The 20566-nt window shown below is 48.9% G+C and overlaps 1 protein-coding gene across 1 annotated transcript in view; it reads left to right on the forward strand.

Annotated features, from left to right (window-relative positions):
* The window catches only part of LOC138355211 (DNA-dependent protein kinase catalytic subunit-like), a 254457-nt gene that overhangs the window by 107251 nt on the left and 126640 nt on the right, over nt 1–20566 (forward strand). Inside the window, exon 7 of the mRNA XM_069310065.1 lies at nt 9206–9290. Coding sequence (XP_069166166.1) covers nt 9206–9290 — 85 coding nt within the window. The remainder of the gene's footprint in view (nt 1–9205; nt 9291–20566) is intronic.

The raw sequence follows: 20566 nt of genomic DNA on the forward strand, positions 1-20566 counted from the left end.
CTCTTCACACCCATCCTGCGTGATGCGGTTTCATGGTTCTATGCTTCTCGCCTCGCGTGTCGTCAGTCGGTGCTGGCTTCTTCCTTGGAATCCGCTTGGGCCATGGCTCTTCGTTTGTCTTCCCCCTTTTGTCCGTTGCTGTTTACTGAGTCTGCTGTTGTGCAGTACCTGCAGGCGACCTCGGTTAGTTGTCGGCCTATGTCTGAGTTGTTGTTGCTCCGGGGGGGTGGGGGGGCTCGCAGGGGGCCTTCCTGGAAAGGTCGTGCCAGGGCTCAGGGTTCTTTTCGTCGGGGTAGGACTTTGGTGCCAGATTCGGGGCTGGCACAACCTTTGGTTCCGGCTGTTGCTGGTCGGCGTTGGGATCCCCTGTTCGCCGCTTGGGTTCTCGCAAGGTGTGTTGGCCCTTTTGCGGTTCTGCCCTTTGACGGGGCGATGGGGGGTGGAGTGGCTCGCCCTAGTTTGCTCGCGCCTGGTCCCAAGATTCGTGGGCTTTTTTGGTTCGCTTCGTGCGGCCTGTGGTGGCGTTGGGTCCTCCTCCTCCCTCAGGGGGTTCGATTTTGGTGGGGCAGGCCTCTTTCCCTGCGCTCTGTTGGGTCATCTCAGAGTGGGTTCGCTTGGGCGTGGTTGAAACGACGACATCCGTTAGGTGGGTTTCCCGCCTGTTTCCGGTCCCGAAACGGGACTGCGCGGACCTCCGGTTCATTTTGGACTTGTCCCGTCTGAACCCGTGGGTTTCTTGCCCCCTCCTTCAGGACGACTACTCTGTCCCAGGTCTGTCTTCTCTTGGAGCCGGGCGCTTGGATGGTGTCCCTGGACCTCAAGGACGCGTATTGGCATGTCCCGGTTCTTCCGGGGTTCAGGGACTGGCTCGGTTTTGTTGGGAGCTGTCAAGGTTACTGCTTTCTGTTGGGTTGAATCTGGCGCCTCGCGTTTTTACGCTCCTTACTCGGGTCATGGTGGCCCGCCTGCGTCTGTTAGGTATTTGGGTTCTGGCCTACCTCAATGACTGGCTGGTTTGGGCTCCCAGCTGGTCCATGTGTCTGCTTGCTAAGGTCTTTCCCAGCTTGTCGGGTTCGGGTTCTTGGTGAACTGGAAGTAAGTCCCATCTGTTCCCTCTCACGTTCAGTCTTGGCTGGGTCTGCTTTGGGACGCTCGCACCGCTTTCTTGTCTCTGCCTCCAGCGGCTCTGTTTTGCCTGCAGTCCCACCGTTGCCCGATTCTGAGGGGTTCCTGGGTCACGCGGAGGTTGCTTGAGAGTTTGTGCGAGAGCTCATGATGGTCTACCCGCCGGGTCGTGTGTGGCTTCGTCGGCTGTTCTGGTTCCTTCGGGGATGGCCCTTCCGCCTCTCTCGCGATTGTTGAGTTACGGCCTCCGGGGGCTTTGCGTCGGTTGCTGCGTTGCGGCTTCCTCTTCAGGTTTTTCGGGGTTCAGTGCCTTGGCGCCTACCTGAGCCCTTGCTCGATGTGTACACAGACACTCGTCTCTTGGCTGGGGTTTTGTGACCAGTGCTCACCAGGCCAGCCAGGGGCGGTGGGGTCCGTCCTTCCATCGGGCTCACAGCACGGTCCGGGAGTTTGCGGAGGTGTGGATGTCGCTCCGGAGTGTTCGAGTCGCTTGCGGAACAACGATCCGGCTCCATTCGTACTGCTACCCGGTGGTTCATTGTCTGAACCGTGGGGGGTTCACTGCGGTCCTTGGCTCTTTGGGGCTGGTTGCTTTGGGTGACTCGTCTGCTGAGTTCTTGGGGTTTGGTTCTCCTGGCGGTTCATGTCTGGGGGGGGGGGTGTCCAACTTCCTGGCAGACGGTCTGTCCCGTTTTCTTTCCCTCTCCATGGAATGAACGGTCGATGCCGACTCCTTCAGTTGACTGTGCCAGATGTTCGGGACTCCAGATGTGGATCTCTTCGCGTCGGCGTGGTCGAGGCGTCTCCTGGTATACATGGCGCCCTTCCCCAACTGCGAGGCCGTTGGGGTCGACGCCTTCAGGCAGGACTAGGCGAGGTGGAGTTACCTCTACCTCTCCCACGGTTCAGCTGTTGCTCCAGGTCCTGGCTCACTTGTAGACTTACCACGGTTGGGTTGTCCTTCTGGCTCTGTGGTGGCCGGCCCAGCCTTAGCTTCAGGCGCTGCTTGCTCGTTATTCGAACCCAAGGGTCTTCCCTCCGGGTCCACCTCTTTCAGCAGATCGGTCCAGCCCGGTACGAGGTTGGTTCAGTCTTCTCGAGTCTTCATGTCTTGTGTTTTTGACTCGTGTTTATCATCACTCGTATGGTGCTCAGGTGGCTTCGTTGCTGGTCTCCCAACTGCGTGCTTCGTCTCGGCGGCAGTATGAAGTTTCCTGGCAGTAGTTCCGGTTTTTCCTATCACTGCGTAGGTATTCTTCGATCTCTGATAAGGTTGTTCTGTCCTTTCTTTCTTGGTTGTGTCAGGACCGTCATCTTATGCTTAATACTGTCGCCTCGTATTGTGAGGCGTTGGTGGAGCTGCTTCAGCTTGCTTTCGGTGTTGATGCTACTTCTGCCCCGTTTCGCAAACTGTCTTGTGCGTTGTTTCACCTCCGGCCTGCTCATGCGCCGCCTGAGCTGTCCTGGTCCTTGGACCGCGTGGTCTCGTTGCTCTCTTCTCCTCGGTTTGTTGTGGCCCCTTCCATTTGGGATTGTTTTTCAAAGGCACTTTTCCTTTTAGCATTGGCCTCTGGGGCTCGGGTTGGGGAGCTTCATGCTCTCCTCCAGCGCAGGGGTTTCTGCTCCTTTGGTCCTGGTGGTCGTTTTGTTCGCTTGTACCCGTCTCCCCCTTTTCTGGCGAAGAATGAGACAGCTGCCTTCTGGGGGGGGCCTTTGGTTGTTGATGCTTGGTTAGTCAGTCCGAGGGTGCATCATGTGTTGTCCGGATGCAGCTCTCTGCCGTTATTTGCGTGCCACGGCTTCGGTTGTCGGGGATGTGCTCTGGGTGGACCCGGTTTCCCTTCTTCCCTGTTCCCAGGCTCGGGTCTCTCAGGTTGTCCACAGGGTTATTAAATCTAGCCAGCTTGCGGTCTATCCCCGGGCCCACAATGTTCGTAAGTTTGCTGCCTTGGCTGACGTCTTTGGCAACATGTCGTGGGTGGACATTGGGGGCCGAGGTTTATGGAGGTCGAACAGGGTCCTGGCCGATTGCTACCTGTTGAATGTTCCTGGGCCTAGGCAGGCCTGCGTTGCAGTGGGACGGCGGTTGCAGCCAGTTGTCTTGGCTTCGTGTTGAGGAGTGAGGACGGACCGCCTCCCAGGTAAGTCCCCGTTTTTTCTTATCTTTGGGTAGTTAGCTCCGGCGAGATGACGGGGCTTCCTCAAGAAAACCAACGTTGAATGTAATGAAATGCCATTTTCTGGATGAGTCCCGAAGACTCCCTGGTTTCCCTACCTTCCTCCAGGCAGCAGTGTTTTTAGCGTTTTTATCATCCAGCCTAAGAACTGTAGGGTGGATCGCCGGCGGTTAGGTCTGGGGCTGCCCCTTTGTTATGATTCCAGGTAGCCGAAAAACAAGTCTCCCCTTTGAGAATTAATCTATCAGGCCTGACCTGACTGGGAGGTCAAGGAAATACAGAAATGAAGATTCATATGTAAAATAATTGGGTAAATTTGCTAAACAATTTAAGAATATGGGCAGTGAATCAGGACATAGATAAATGACTGGTTATTAGATGTGGAAAGTTTGCTGGAGGCGTGAGGCTCGCTTGAGAGGAGCTTGAGCCACTTGAGTACCTGACATCATGAGGGGAAGCTGCGCTCTGTGTGAGCTCCTGTTAGAGAGGAACACCTAGTTGATATGCCTTCAAGAGGAAGAAAGTGTGCAGACATTTCAGCTGTGGAATTGAGCTGGGAACGTTTGGTTTCAAGTCCTGGACGGCAAGGAGAGTTTGTGAAGCCGCCTGTAGATATTTTCGTTGGGCAACTTGTGAGTGCCCTGTCGAGCATCGGCCAGGAAGCGCCCTCAACTAGACAATCTGGTTTGTCTGGGGAAAGAGTTGCTGAAAACTTCGAAGCCAGCAGAGAGGGAGTAGTTGATGAGACTCCAAGGTTGTGGAAGAGCAGCCATACAGTGAGGAGCAGGACCTCAAGCTGTGAGAAGAGGAGCAGTGGAACGAAGTTTCACATGCTTCTGTGATACCAGTGGTGAAGCACCATTGTTGCTCAAGGAAGACTTCATAGTTTAGCAGCCAGGAGAGCTGTGGAAGACCCTGGTAGAAGTGATGAAGCACCATTGTTGCTCAAGGAAGATTTCATGGTGTAGCAGCCTGGAAGAGCTGCAGCGGATCTTGGTAGATAAACCCGGAAGAACCTGATGATGTCAGGGTAGTGAACTTCCAGATGAGGAAGGGAAGTTCTGGTTGACTAATTGTAGGGAGTTGGTAGAGTGTTTGGTTGTCATTAGCGTGCAAGACGTAGTGAAAGGAGGATGATTGTTTACCATTTTTGTGCCAAGGAGTACTTATACTGAAGTAGAGTTATGGATGCAGGCTGGATTAGCTGCAGAGACAAACATATGTGTTCTAGGACTGATAGGGTGATTGATTGATCATTGTTGTATATCAAGGAATTTTTATGTTGATGTTTATAGAATTATAGCCATAGGCTGAATTGCCTGCAGATATTTATATGTTCCAGAGTTGGCAGTGCCATATCATATTGTACTGCATGATTTACCCACTTGGTGAGGCTGATAGTGCAACATGTCTTTATAAGACTTGACCTACTTGATGAGGTTGATAGTATTAGGTGGTGAGTCAGGAGTTAGGATACCGACCTACTTGATGAGGTTGGTAGTATTAGGTGGTGAGTCAGGAGTTAGGATACCACTTGATAAGCAGATGATTGAGTCCTGATGGTATTGGAGTGCAACCTGACTACAATAGTATAATATTATTATATATGTGTATGGTACATGTGGCTTGTCCAGTAAATGTATTCCAATTTGCCGGTGTTTGCCCTTGTCCTAGTGAGGCTTCCCAGAAAGTAGGTAAGAGAGAGAGAGAGAGAACCAAGAACCATAGCTGTAGACAGGGTAGCATGGAGTAATATCAAAGAAAAGGGGATTGAGGAGATCATAGCACATAAGGAGAGAGTGGGGAGTCACGGCGGCTCGAGTGGGTGTGTGCATGTGACGAGGCTAGTATTGGCGCCGTATCCCCAAAATTTGTGACGCTGAGCCCCTCTCCAAGTGCCAGAAGCGCCCAGGGTGATCTGGTCAAAATAAGCACTCTACGGAACTTTGGATTGGTTGTCCGTAAGGAAGAAAGGACGACCAACATCATCATCATAATACCCTTTCCCCTCCTGGGGAGGGGGGTTTGCGCAGACAGCGGCGCGGCAACGTGATGATGTCATGCTCGTTTGCTAGTTTTCGTTTGGGGAGTTCTGTCCACTAGATCGGTCTTCGATCGCAATAGTTTTACCAGAATAGGGTTGTTTTGGGTCGCCTACCTTTCTGGGTGCCTATCCCAGTCGATGGCAGACATTGAATGCTCCCAATAATAAAGGGGGGTCTCTTTAGGCCATTGCTCCTCGTGCCTCTCTAGAGGGAGCCAGGTTCTGGGTTGTGGTCCCCGGTAGGCAAGAACTCCATGCATTGACTGATGCCAGAAAGTTATACATATCCATTCAGCCTGGATAGCTCCGGGGAGCCTCCGGGACTCACCCAGAAAATGGCGATTTATTACTTTTAATGCTGTTTTTTTTCCCCTCCCACACAAACCCCCACCCCCACCCCAAGGAAGCAGTCTGTAACAGCTGTAGACAGCTGTTAGTTACTCATATTACCTATTTACTGCTAGGTAACAAGGGCATCAGGGTAAAAGAAATTCTGTCCATCTGTTTCTGCCAGCACTCGAGATAGAACCCGGACCCTAGGATTACGAGTTCCAAGCTCTGTCCACTCAGCCTCGGGCCCCCGCCCATGTGTGAGCTTGGGCATGGTCGAAATGACCCCATCCCTCAGGTGGGTTTCCTGCCCGTTTCCAGTACCTCTGAACTTCATTGTGTTGAGTTTATCCACCGGGTTGGGTCTGGCTTCGGCATCTGTACTGCTTCCTTCGGGGTCCTCCCTTCCGTCTCTCTTGCAATCTCTGGGTTTGGCCTCTGGGGCCTTACGTAGGTTGCTGTCGCCTGCTTCCTCTTTGGGTTTTTCGGGGTTCAGTGTTCGATGTGTTCACTGATGCCTCGTCTCTCGGTTTGGGCTTTGTGGCCAGTACTCACAAGGCCGGCCAGAGGCAGTGGGGTTCGTTATTTTGTTGGGCCCACAGCACAGTGCGGGAATTTGTGGCGGTTTGGCTTTGGCTTCAGAGTGTTCGTGTCGCTCTGGGTTCCACGATCCAGCTCGATTCGGACTGCCCTCCGGTGGTTCATTGTCTGAACTGGGGGGATCTCGTCGGTCCTTGACTCTTTGGGGCTGGTCGCTTCGAGTGACTCGTCTGCTGGATTCTCTGGGTTTGGCTGTTCGTGCGGTTTATATCCATGGAATTTCCAACAGCTTGTCTTGGTTCATTCCCCTATCTATGGAATGGACGGTCAATGCCGACTCTTTCGGTTGGCTTTGCCAGATGTACGGGGCTCCCGGAGGTGGACCTCTTCACGCCAAGACCACGAGTGGTCTCGGCGTCTCCCAATATATGTGGTGCCATTCCCCGACTGCAACGCCTTCGTGGTGGACGCCTTTCGGCAGGACTGGTTGAGGTGGGGTTACCTGTACCTCTTCTCCCTGGTCCAGCTGTTGCTTTAGGTCCTGGCTCAGGTCCAGAAACCTCGACCAGTATTGGATCGTTAATTACAAATGAAGGTACGTACACAGAGGACAACAAAGAGATTAGTGAAATTCTAAGAAGCCAGTATGAGGCTATGTTTAGCACACCAATAAACAATATGAAAGTTGATGACCCAGACAGCTTCTTCATGACTGACATTCAAGCTGCAGATAATATAACGGATATTACCACAAACTCGGAAGACTTTGAAAGAGAAATCGACAATATGCCTATGCACTCGACTCCTGGGCCTGACTCATAGAATTCAATATTCATAAAGAAATGGAAAGTACCAGTAGCGCGAGCACTCAGCGTAATATGGAGAAAGAGCCTAGATACAGGGAAGATACCAGCAGCACTTAAATCTGCAGATATAGCTCTGTTGCACAAAGGGGGGAGTAAAGCCTTGGCAAAAAGTTATAGGCCAGTTGCACTAACATCCCACATAATAAAAGTGTTTGAAAGAGTGATTAGGAATCAAATTTCTAGTTTTATGGAAACAATGAGTTGCACAACCCAGGACAACATGGATTTAGACCGGGAAGATCCTGTCTGTCACAGTTACTCAACCACTATGACAAAATCACAGAAGTTATAGAAGAAAAGCAAAATGCAGATGTTGTATACACAGACTTTGCAAAGGCGTTCAACAAATGTGACCATGGGGTGATAGCACGCAAAATGAGGTCAGTGGGAATAACTGGAAAAGTAGGATGCTGGATACTCAATTTCCTGTCGAACAGAACACAAAGAGTAACAGTCAATCAAATAAAATCGAGTCCAGGCGAAGTTAAAAGCTCTGTACCTCAAGGTACAGTCCTTGCACCGCTACTGTTCCTTATTCTCATATCAGATATAGACAAAAATACACGTCACAGCTTCGTGTCATCGTTTGCAGATGACACAAAAATCAGCATGAAAATTACCTCTGCTGAAGACATTGAAAAATTACAAGCAGATGTCAACAAAGTTTTCGATTGGGCAGCAGAAAATAATATGGTGTTTAACAGTGATAAATTTCAGGTACTCAGGTACGGCAAAAATGAGGATATGAAACCTAATACAGGGTACAAAACACAATCGAATCTTTCCATAGTAGAAAAACAGCATGTCAAGGATTTAGGAATAATGATGTCCGACGATCTAACGTTTAGGGAGCATAACCAAGCAAATATTGCGTCAGCCAGAAAAATGATAGGATGGATTACGAGAACTTTCAAATCCAGGGATCCCATCACAATGGTTGTACTCTTCAAGTCACTTGTGTTGTCCCGTCTTGAGTACTGCTCAGTACTCACTTCCCCCTTCAGAGCAGGAGAGATTGCTGAAATAGAGGGAATACAGAGAACATATACAGCACGCATAGACGCAATAAAGCACCTAAATTATTGGGATCGTCTCAAAGCCCTCCAAATGTACTCACTAGAAAGAAGACGAGAGAGATATCAAATAATATACACCTGGAAGATACTGGAGGGCCAAGTACCAAATCTACACAGTAAAATAACAACGTACTGGAGTGAACGATATGGAAGAAAATGCAGAATAGAACGAGTGAAAAGCAGAGGTGCCATAGGCACAATCAGAGAACACTGTATAAACATCACAGGTCCGGGGCTGTTCAACGTCCTCCCAGCAAGCATAAGAAATATTGCCAGAACAACCGTGGACATCTTCAAGAGGAAACTAGATTTATTCCTCCAAGGAGTGCCGGACCAACCGGGCTGTGGTGGGTATGTGGGCCTGCGGGCCGCTCCAAGCAACAGCCTGGTGGACCAAACTCTCACAAGTCAAGCCTGGCCTCGGGCCTGGCTTGGGGAGTAGAAGAACTCCCAGAACCCCATCAACCAGGTATCAACCAGGGCCCAAGGTCCTGGCGTGGGAGCTACCAAGGTGGTCTTGCTCAGAAAGTAATAACACTGGTCTACTGCCAAAATGCTTCTGAAACAAATGAGGTCAATCTTGACTAATTATGGGTCACTGAAAATGGTAGTGAGGTTTAAAATGGATTGGCTTTTAGTTTTCATCCAAGACAAGTCTTAAAGCTGTTTTGCTGCATAATGAAGTATTTTGCCATGAATAAATTAATAAATTGTGGCCCCTGCTTTATGCTTGGTGTTTTCTTCACAACTTGTTCAGTCACCTCTGTGTTGGCATTCATAAAATTAAAGTATTCATTCTTGGTGTTAAATATAACGGTAAAATTCCAAAGATTCAAATTGGCAAAAAATATCTTTATTTATTCGATCAACTTCAAATTCTGAATACTGTATCACTATATACATTTCTCTTTATCTTCCTGTTTTTTTAATAGCCATGCACTCTAAATGTGTTAATGCTATGAGGAAGGTGAATCGTTATAATAACTTATTTGGTGTATGTGGCATGTTTGATAATATATATATTGTTCTTGTATATTTTACTTTCAGATCGAGTGAAATGCTGGAAAATAAATTGACCAATTTACCAAGCTACATTGAGTCATTAGCAATAATTATCATCAACATGGACTTGGTAAGTAATACAATAAGAAAATCAAAATTGTTTATCAGAAGTCATGAGTAGCCTGGAAGGTGTTGGTAGTGGAATTGTCCTTTTTCTGTGTCTGTACACCTTGCTAGCTCCCTACACCTTGTATATTCAGCTTGTGTTAAAACATTGTGTTCAGACATAGTGTTCATGCCAAAGTTTCCAAGGAGAAGAAGGGAGGACCAAAGTCACTGAAGAAGTGGACACACCATCCAATGCACTCGAGCATCCTGGAACCAAGCATGCAGAAAGGCACTTAAATGTTACCCCACCACATAATTACTGGGGTGTTCTACAAAAAGGCAGACAGGAGGAACCCCTGGTGACTGTCAGACCTACCTTGAGGTTACCTTGAGGTGCTTCCGGGGCTCAGTGTCCCAGCGGCCCGGTCGTCGACCAGGCCTCCTGGTTGCTGGACTGATCAACCAAGCTGTTGGACGCGGCTGCTCGCAGCCTGATGTATGAGTCACAGCCTGGTTGATCAGGTATCCTTTGGAGGGGCTTATCCAGTTCTCTCTTGAACACTGTGAGGGGTCTGCCAGTTATGCCCCTTATGTGTAGTGGATGCGTGTTGAACAGTCTCGGGCCTCTGATGTTGATAGAGTTCTCTCTCAGAGTACCTGTTGCACCTCTGCTTTTCGACCGGGGTATTCTGCACATCCTGCCATGTCTTCTGGTCTCATGTGATGTTATTTCTGTGTGCAGGTTTGGGACTAGCCCCTCAATTATTTTCCACGTATAGATTATTATTTATCTCTCCCGCCTGTGATCGAGGGAATACAGATTTAGGCTCTTTAGTCGGTCCCAGTAGTTTAAATGTTTTACTGAGTGGATTCTAGCAGTAAAGGATCTCTGCATGCTCTCCAGGTCAGCAATTTCTCCAGCTTTGAAAGGGGCTGTCATCGTGCTATAGGTTGTGTTCTTGTCTATGTCCGGTATGAGGATGAGAAAAAGTACTGGAGCAAGCACAGTACCCTGGGGGACTGAGCTCTTCACGGTTGATGGGCTGGATTTTATTTTGTTGACTATTATACATTGGGTTCTGTTAGTCAGGAAATTGTAGATCCATCTGCCTATTTTTCCGGTAATTCCTTTGAATGCATTTTATGTGCAATAACACCATGGTCACATTTATCAAAAGCTTTTGCAAAATCTGTGTAAATTACATCAGCGTTTTGTGTGTCTTCCATAGCATCTAATGCCATATCATAATGGTCCAGCAACTGCGACAGGCAAGAGCGCCCTGTTCTGAAACCATGTTGTCCGGGGTTATGGAGATGCTGTGATTCCATGTATTTTGTGATCTTACTTCTTAGCGCAATCTCAAAAATTATGATGTGTGATGTTAGTGCTATCGGTCTGTAATTTTTTGCCTCTGCCTTATTTCCTCCTTTATGGAGTGGTGCTATCTCTGCTGTTTTTAGTATATCAGGGATAATGCTAGTAACTAGGCTTTGTATCCACAGAATGTGAAGAGCCTGCGATAGTGGTTTTTTACAGTTCTTGATGAATATGGAGTTCCAAGAATCTGGGCCTGGACCTACGTGAATGCTGAAAATATCACTACACTTCACATGCTGAAAATACCTCTGCAGTGGAGCTGTAGGGTTCAAAGTTAGAACTCCATGCTTATATCACTGGTACACCATAAACCCTACCATGGGCAGGAGTCTGTGAAACGCTGATTGCTGCAGCACATGGGAAGACTTCACTTAAGCTGGCAGCTGTAGGTGAAATACCTAGATGAGCAGCAGGAAAACATCAGCCACTGCTGCTAAATTCTACAAAATCTCCCAGTCTTTGAAAAGAAGAGGGAATGGGGCAGTGAACAGAAGGGAATACCTGAAAACACGCTGCTGGAAAGAATTGAAAACTGACAAGCGCAGTAAGCCGCAAAAAAGTATTATCACATCCTTCAAGAGCAAAGCAATCAGTGAAGATCACCCCCATCCCCTCCTACACAGATGAAGAGAACTGCCACCAACTTGGTGCCAGCTGAATGGCCCACTGCAAACAGAGCTTTTAAGAAAAAACAAAAGATAGTCTCCACCCCCCCCCTTCCCCACCTCCCCAGGAGGAAGTCAGGACCTTGTACTGTGCCCAGGAAGTGAAAGATGACCCATAAAAAAAGGTCCTATAGTAGATGCTGTTGTAATCCCACAACAGAAACTGATGCAAGTCTATCTAAGCCAAAGCAGGTGGTAGATGGGATAGTGGAAACCTGCTTTAAAGGAGTGTATCCAGGCCACTAATTGGAATCCAAAAATTCTCTCATAGTAAGCAAAGGAAGAATTCGACTCATATCAAGATGAGGGGAATGAGAATCCATAAAAAAAAAGCAACAACAGACCATTCCTCAAAATATCTCAAAACTCCCTATTCCGTATAGATGTTTAACCCCCTTTGCACATGTTGCATTCAGCCCATGTCTTTCCTTTAACATTCCCTCTGGAGCCCTGTGAGTATGAAGGAAGAAACAGGATCAGTAAGGGAAGCACCCAAACCCAGATTTGGAGGGTAATACAACTCTTGGCAACAACTGCAGGTAAACTACTGGTAAACCTAACCTAATAGGAGCACTGGCCTATAGAGACCCCCCTGTGGTTGGGAGCATTCTATGTCTGCCATCGACTGAGGAAATTAGCAAACTAGCTAATTTTATGATATGTGTACTTAAATTAATTAAATGAAAATTAGCAAACTAGCATGAGATCACCATTTCATCTCACCGCTTTCTGCGCAACCCTCCCCCCCCCTTCCCAGGAGGGAGAAGGGGGGAGCCCTAAACCCACCCACCGGCAATCCAACCTTCAGTTCTTAACCCTTACACTGCTCAGGGGTCCTTGGGACATTTACACCCCTGTGTGCAAGAAAAAAAAAATTAAAATTTTTTTTTTTCGTCTTCTAAACATGTTAATTTGTGTCCCCTGAGCACAGAAAAAAAAAAAAAAAATCGTAGGTGACATATTTTGGGCGCAATTGACCGAGGAAGTCAGGCAAAAAGTGGGCGTTGACAGAGCGGTCGTCAGACCTGGTCAGCGTCACCCGCGTTGACAGATGGGAGTTGCCACAAAGATATTATTACCTAATTGTTTCAATGTCTCCGATTGATTTTTTCTTAGTTTTTTTGCAGTAATATTATTCAATAGTGTGTATTGTAATATATTTATATAATAAAAGTGGTTAATAATCGCTATACTCAAAAGTATGATGTGCATATTAGTGATTCAATTATTATGTTTATAAAACTATAAACAAATAGTTTTGCTGCTATTACACTCTATACACAGGTTATATATAAGTATTGGCATGTTTTGGTCACCATAACGAACCACTAAGTTGGTATTGAGAGTCGAAAAGCAACGAGGAGTTACCGCCACACACCAGCCAGCTACTCGCTGCCACTCCCTCAACACACGCACTAAACTTTCTCCCCCAACAATACCAGTTGTGGTGTTATTACACTATATACAGACGTTATATATAAGTATGTATATATTTTGTTCACCACAACTGTACAGCTAAGCTGATATAGTTAGTTCAGGCACTAAGAGTCGTCGCTATACACAGATGGCGGCTGGCGGCTCCCTCAGTCATTCAAGGTCACACGCACTAAACTTTCTCCCCCAACAATACCAGTTGTGGTGTTATTACACTATATACAGACGTTATATATAAGTATGTGTATATTTTGTTCACCACAACTGTACAGCTAAGCTGATATAGTTAGTTCAGGCACTAAGAGTCGTCGCTATACACAGATGGCGGCTGGCGGCTCCCTCACTCTTTCAAGGTCACACGCACTAAACTTTCTCCCCCAACAATACCTTTTGCAGTGTTATTACCCTATATACACATATTATATATAAATATCTACATGTTTTATGCACCGTAACTGTACACCTAAGCTTGTAGTGCGCCCAAAGAGCATAGTGGCCACCCTCTAAACAGCTAGACAAATCGTGCAGACGACGTTACCTCCGTCACCCATATGGCTCCTCCCAGCATAATCCTTTTGCTGTTATTACACTAATACACACATTATATATAAGTATCTACATTTGTGTTCACCATGGAGAACCACTGACCTGGTATGGTGAACGCAAACAATAACAGGTGGCCACACAGTCAGTAAACGATGCTGTCTCCCTCCGTCTCTCAGCATCACTCCTCCCACAGCGCTAATTATTACAACAATCCTGCTATTACCACAACCCTGGTTATTTATATCACAGTCATTGGTCATCTGTAATATTGTCATCGCTAAATAATAACAATTATATATTTATTTTGACATTTTTCGGCGATGCTGTGGTCACAAGCTGAACATCAATGCTGTTCGCTCCTGCTGTGTGCGCCGGCCTTGGTTGCTCCATCAGTACTGTGGCTCTCACACCTGAGAATATTGCCCATGATTTTTTTTTTAAATGGCATCTGTTTACAAGAGCCCTGAGGAAGCTACTGTGAACCCCGTGTAGCCGCGGGCCATTTGAATCAGGCCTGGCACCCTATGGCGTATATATACGCCATGCGCACCATGGGACATGTTACTCAGTTCGTTTATATACGCCATGCGCAGTTTAAGGGTTAAGCTGGTTGTCAAAAAGCATGAAAAACATCACCGACCGGATGGAGGGAGGGAGGGATGCTGGGGAGGCTCCGAGACTTGCTCAGAAAATGGTGTTTCATTACATTCAATGCTGGTTTTCTGGGAGGGGGGAAGCCCCGTCGGCTCCTGGAGCTACCTCACTACAGATAAGGAAAAGAGGGTGGGATCCAGGAGGCAGACGCCACGTGCTCTAACATAAAAACAAAACCACAGACGAAACAAAAGGACCTTGCAGACTACCCAGGAGACCTGAACCCCAGAACAGGAAGGAGTTAAGTAAGGGAACCCGGGCAAACCAAAACGCGTCCACAGCCCCAGAGACCAAGACACAGAACAGCAAAGCGCCGCAACTGAACAACACAGGAAGCACCCCCGGCCTGACCAACCAAGCAGCAACCCAAGGACCCCTCTGGAAAGCAGTAGACCCAAACATCACCCCCGAGAAGGAGGAGACTGCATCAAAAGAACAACCTACCACGAGGATCAAATGAGGCAGAAAAATCACGGGCACTGGAGGAGAGCCGGAAACTCCCCAACCCGACCCCTGTAAGTCAACACCAACAGGAGGAGACCTGAAAAAAAAACACACACCAGAATCGAAAGGACCACGACAAACCGAGGAGAAGAAAATAGACCACTCGGCGCAAAGACCAGGACAGCGCTGAAAGCACAAGAGCAGGCCAGAGGTGAAACAACGCCCAAGACAGCAAGCGGAATGGAGCAGAAGGAACAGCAACACCGAACTCAAACTGGAGCGGATCTGCCAGCGCCACCCAAGATGAGGCAACAGACAGTACATGGCACCAGACGACGGTCCCAGAACAACCTCGAAGGGAAACACAAGACAACCCTATCAGAGACCAAAGAACCCTTCTCAGTGATAGGAAAACCAGAAGGACCGCCAGGAAACTACACACTGCCGTTGAGACGAAGCATGCTGGTGGGAGACCAACAACGAAACCCCCCAGTGCCCACACAAGCGACGAGAACATGAGACAAAAACCCCAGACGCGAAGACTCCAGGGGAAGAACGAACCAGCCTCGTATTGGGCTGGACTGATCCGCGAGAAGAGGCAGAGCCGCAAGAAGCCCCTTAGGATCGGAACTGAGGAAAACAGAGCTCCCAACCAAGGCTGGCAAAAACGGAAGGAATTTGTCTGCCAAGGAACCAGGAACCCAATCCCGGCGAGCTGAAAAAAACCAGCCCAGGTGAGCAGAAACGCCCCATCCCGGGTGGAACCCCCCCCCCCTCCCCCAGGACCCTTAAAAGACCAACAGAGCCAAACACCGAGGAGCCAGGATCCAGGCAGAGGCCAACAAGGAAACCTGCACCACGAATTAAAACACGAGACACGAAGTGAAAAACAGCGACCCCATAACCCTAAGGAGCAGCGCAACCAGCTCCTGCAGGGAAGAACGACACACGCGTCTTTGAGGTATACAAGAGGAGAACTACGCCAAACGTGTACTGCAAGAAAACAAAAACGCACATTCTGGAAAAGGAACAGATACACAGCCATGTGTAGCATAGAGGGTGTTGGGATCGAATTGTCGACAACCCAACACATTTAAAATAGGTTTGTTCTGAGTGTTTATCTTATGTTTCGTTGTAATATAACAGTACATTAATTTGATCAGGTATCAGCCTCAGCCGGACCTATTGTCAGGTGCGACACACTTTGGGCTGAGGTCTGACAAAGGACAAGAAATAAGTTTGTATAAAAACTTCATCATGGATATATTCGGATATATCTCGATCCACATTATATACAATATAAAACATGTATATATATTAAGGCATTTTACATAAGTACAGTTATATATATATAGAGACACTGCGACCATGAAATGGTCGTCTCTTGTCCGATTGTTCTTCCCACTTATAGAGCATCCACTTTTCCGTAATTTGTACCACTATTCGGAAACTGTGTGTTACCTCAACGCCGACCTCTAACTATCAAAGGCGGTGACTTCCACAACTTCAGAGACGTCTACCATGCCGCTAGGTCCTCACGTCCGTCTCCTTTGGTGAGGGTGGAGCATACTGGAACAGTTGGGTCTTCATGTTGGGTCGAACTTCAACTTCACAGGTTGGGTCAAACATCCGAAAGCGACGACAGCATGTTGACTGACTGGAGGGGAGTAGATGTCTATCTCTCCACATGCTCCGGCCAGCACTCGTTACCTCGCCCGGTGGTTCTGATTGGCTAACAGAAATTCCCGCCACCGGACGAGCCATACCGTGCTGACCGTTAACGACCTCCATGGTCGTTAACCTCGTTCTTCCTGTAATAATAAACGTATTACTATTAAATAACCTTGCCTTTATGCGACGAAATAACACGATATGATATTTCATAACAAGGGGGGAAAAAACGGAAATAGGCAGGGAAAAGACTGGAATACGGACCAAGTAGCAGCCGGTACCATAACGTACACGACCAACCACAATGTGTGTCGTGGGTGGTCACACATACACAGAGGGACACCCTGTATATCAGAGTGCACCGAAGATAGGCAAGGAAGGAGTGTCTAGAGACCAGAAACCGAGTCAAAGAAGGACACAAAGCATGGACCAGGGAAACAAATTAGTGTCCAAATAATGAGAAAAGACCCAGACACCGAAAAACTAAACAAAAAGCACCAAAATGTGGGGTAGTGCCCCACAATGCAATGAAGAATAAGATACACGGACAAAGTAGTCACTGTAAGACACACGCAAAGTGTCCAGGCAAAACACACAACACCTAACACCCCTGTTAGGTGTCAATGATGCTACCTTGTCAAGTGGGGAAGCGACAGGGTAGATAAGGATGGATTATTTAACACGTTAACACGGGTGGTACACGCACAAGGGTACACAGGCAGAAGCCGATTACCCAAATGAGCCACAGACACATGAGAAAGAACTTTCTAAGTGTCAGTAGTCAGTAAATGGAATGCACTAGGAAGTGATGTGGTCGAGGCAGACTCCATACATAGTTGCAAATGTGGAGAAGGTAGAGCCCAGTAGGCTCAGGAATCCGTACACCTGATGATTGACAGTTGAGAGGGGGGACCAAAGAGCCAGAGCTCAACCCCCGCAAGCACAACTAGGGAAGTACAATAAGGTGAGTACCCCACCAAACAGTGAGAACCAGCACCCGGCCAACAGAGTCGTCAGACATTACAATCTCGCCTGCAAAACAAACACACCACCGTGCACGACGCAGTGGAGCCGTGCAAGGGAATAGGAGCATCCCTAGTGGAGAATGTCCAGAGGTACGCACCCAGTAGGAGAAGACGAGGTGCATGCAGTACAAAGGCGGAGGAAGCGCCACTCAGAGGCGCCCCACATTCGCCCCAGAACACCCCGAGTATCCAGGAGGTTATGACCAGAGATAAGAGGAACTAAAATGGCGTAGAATCCATGAGAAAGAACGCTGAACACCAACACACATGTACACTGCCCAGAAACAAAACGATCACCCCGGCCCCAGCGCCTGAGGTATGGACCGCATCACCCGTGTTCTGGGAGGCGCGGTTCGTACACTAGTTGTATGTATACATATCGTACATACACCAGCAAGGCGTACATAACGAATATGAGGAATGTCGAAACAGGAAGGAGAGACGATGTGAATTCAAAAGGAGGACTGGAGGGAAACCTCACTGGAAGTCGACAGACATTCCAATAATATTGGAGGTACCGAAAAGGTTCGCGAACAAACGAGAACCAGGACAAGAAAACACAAACGCTTGGCAGCACATATGGGCTCGAAGACACCCCAGACCAAGGGACGAGCAGGGATCCCAAAATGAAGGGAACAGCAATGCGACATAAGTGCGAAAAAGGAGAGGAAAGGGGTGAAAAGCAAACCCAGGAAGGAAGGAAGGAACCGACGGACCTGAAGGGACACGGAACCAAACCCAGGGAAGGGTAGACCCGAGACCAAAATGAACGCAGAGGGGGAAGGGAAAACCCCCACTCTGAGGAATTGCAAGACTCGCTCTGAGGGTACAAAAACCCAAGCGGGGCAAAATGAGGTCTAGGCCCCTCAGGCAACCCCTCCCCAACCTCGGGAACCCCTATGACAGGACCTGGGACTAAGTTGTTCCCCCAATGCCCCAGCCCCATAAGTAAAAGCCGGGGCAGCCGTACAAAACACTAAGGAAGGGAAAGGTCACTGGTCAGACCCATAAGGCACGGCTGGAGGAACAGGCTCAAATGCCTCCGCCACCACCCCAGAAGAAGAAAACCCCTGAGACCACCTGAGTCTCAATCCAACCAGACCCTGCCCCAATCCCAAAACTGCCTGCAGTTTGGAGCCGGAAGTAAGTATGCACAACAGAAAGGGAAGGACGAGGAGGAGCAGACAGAACCGGAGCCGAAGCGATTCCCACCCCCAATTCCGGACCCCTATAACCAAAACGGGTCAGTCTCGGGGCATCCAGGGCCGCAACCAACCTAGAGTGTTGCAGCAACCTGAACCTAGCATGCAGTGCCGCAGCTGCCTGCCCCTGTATATCATTATCAGTGGCTTGGGTGAACGGGAGCATGTCCAGACAACACATGTCACACGACTCGGGGTCAAAACAATTATCAATCCAATAGGCAGCATGGCGGAGACAAAACCAGTGAGTGTCACTTTGAGAGAAGGGAACAGAGCAACCTTTAAACTCACAAGACACGAGGGGGGACACGGGTCACATCCATCAGACCACGTAGCCCCTGTGGGGTTTCCCAGGGCCCTTAGCCATGGGGTACACACTTAGGGAAGCCCATGCAGGGTACTGCGAACCGGCGCCCAAGTCTTCCAAACAAACTTCTATAGCTGAACCCCCGGAACATGTCCACACACGGGGGCCAAGTGGGGGAGGACCACCAGACACAGAAATACAGATATATATACCCCAGGAACAGCAAAGGGGGACCACAAAGGTTCATCCCCCCACCCCTTCCCCCCCCCCACCAGGCAGAGAACAAAAACAAAGGAAAAACCCTGCAAGAGGATAACATACCCAGGCGGAACAGAGCCAGCCACTGTCATTTGTAAAAACTAGCTGTGCAGTACCCTGTGCCCCTACCAGTGACAAACAAGGGTAAGAAAAAACCCAGTCTGACCCCAAGGGCGGCCAAATACCGAGCAGTAAACAGGACAGCGGAGGTAGATCCCAAGGTGACTTGTGGAAGGAGGCCCCAAGTGCAGTACCTAGGGAAGGGAACCCCAAGCACATGCAGCCCGAGTACCGTGGAATATGTCTCCTGGCTCATGCACCACCTGTAGAGACAGCCCACACCACAAGGCACAGAACTGAAACAAATACCGGAGCCAGAGGCATGACTGCACCAGACTTCCATCAGCCAAGAACTGAAAGTTGGGTCGCCGGTGGGTGAGTCTAGGGTTCCCCCTTCCCCCTCCCGGGAAGGGGGGGAGGGTTACGCAGACAGGAGTAGGGCGACATGACAACATCATGCTAGTTTGCTACTTTTCGTTTGGGGAGTTCTGTCCACATGTTCAGCCTTCAGTCGCAATAGTTTTACCAGAATAAGAGTTTTTGGGGCGCCTACCTTTCTGGGTGCCTGTCCTAGTCGATGGCTGACATAGAATGCTCCCAACCACATTCTATAGGCCATTGCTCCTCCTGCCTCTCTAGAGGGGGCCAGTTTCTAGCTTGTGGTTCCCGGTAGGCAAGAACTCCATGTATTGACTGATGCCAGGAAGATATACATATCCATTCAGCCTGGATGGCTCTGGGAACAGGCCTCCCCCCCCCCCCCCCTCAGAAAGAAAAATGTCAAAACTGGGTCAGCGGAGGCAGCCAGTTGTCTCGACTTCGAGTTGAGGAATGAGTGGCGATCGCCTTTTGGGTACGTCGCTCTTGTTTTATCTTTGGTTAAGTAGCTCCGGGGAGCCGAAGGGGCTTTTCCCAGAAAACCAGCATTGAATGTAATGAAACTCTATTTTCTGGGCGAGACCTGGAGACTTCCTGGCAACCCTCCCTTCCTCTGGTTGGCAGTTTTTGTGTGTTTTGATATCCAGCCTCGGAACTGGGGGTGTGGATAGCCGGCGCGGGAGTCTAGGGCTTCCCCTTCCCCCTCCCAGGGAGGAGGGAGCTGCGCAGATAGTTGTGTGGTGACAGTTGTCACGTTCATGCACGTTTGCTTATTTTTTGTTTGGGGAGTTGTCCAGCAGTTTGGCTTGGCAATTTTTTAACCAGATAGGGTTAGTTTTGGGGCGCCTACCTGTCTTGGTGCTTGACCCGGTCGATGGCAGACATAGAATGCTTCTAACCACATGGGGGTTTCTATAGGCCATTGCTCCTCATGCCTCTCTGAGGGAGGGCCGAGTTCTAGCTCATGGTCCCCGGTAAGCCGAGCGGACAGCACGCTGGACTTGTGATCCTGTGGTCCCGGGTTCGATCCCGGATGCCAGTGAGAAACAATGGGCAGAGTTTCTTTCACCCTATGCCCCTGTTACCTAGCAGTAAAATAGGTACCTGGGTGTTAGTCAGCTGTCACGGGCTGCTTCCTGGGGGTGGAGGCCTGGTCGAGGACCGGGGTGCGAGGACACTAAAAGCCCCGAAATCATCTCGAGATAATCTCAAGAGAAGCCTAGAACTCCATTCGCTGTGACTAATGCCAAGGTCTAATTTATTTATATTAGCCTGA

This window comes from Procambarus clarkii, chromosome 66 (genome assembly GCF_040958095.1).
Source record: "Procambarus clarkii isolate CNS0578487 chromosome 66, FALCON_Pclarkii_2.0, whole genome shotgun sequence".
Classification (NCBI taxonomy): domain Eukaryota; kingdom Metazoa; phylum Arthropoda; class Malacostraca; order Decapoda; family Cambaridae; genus Procambarus; species Procambarus clarkii.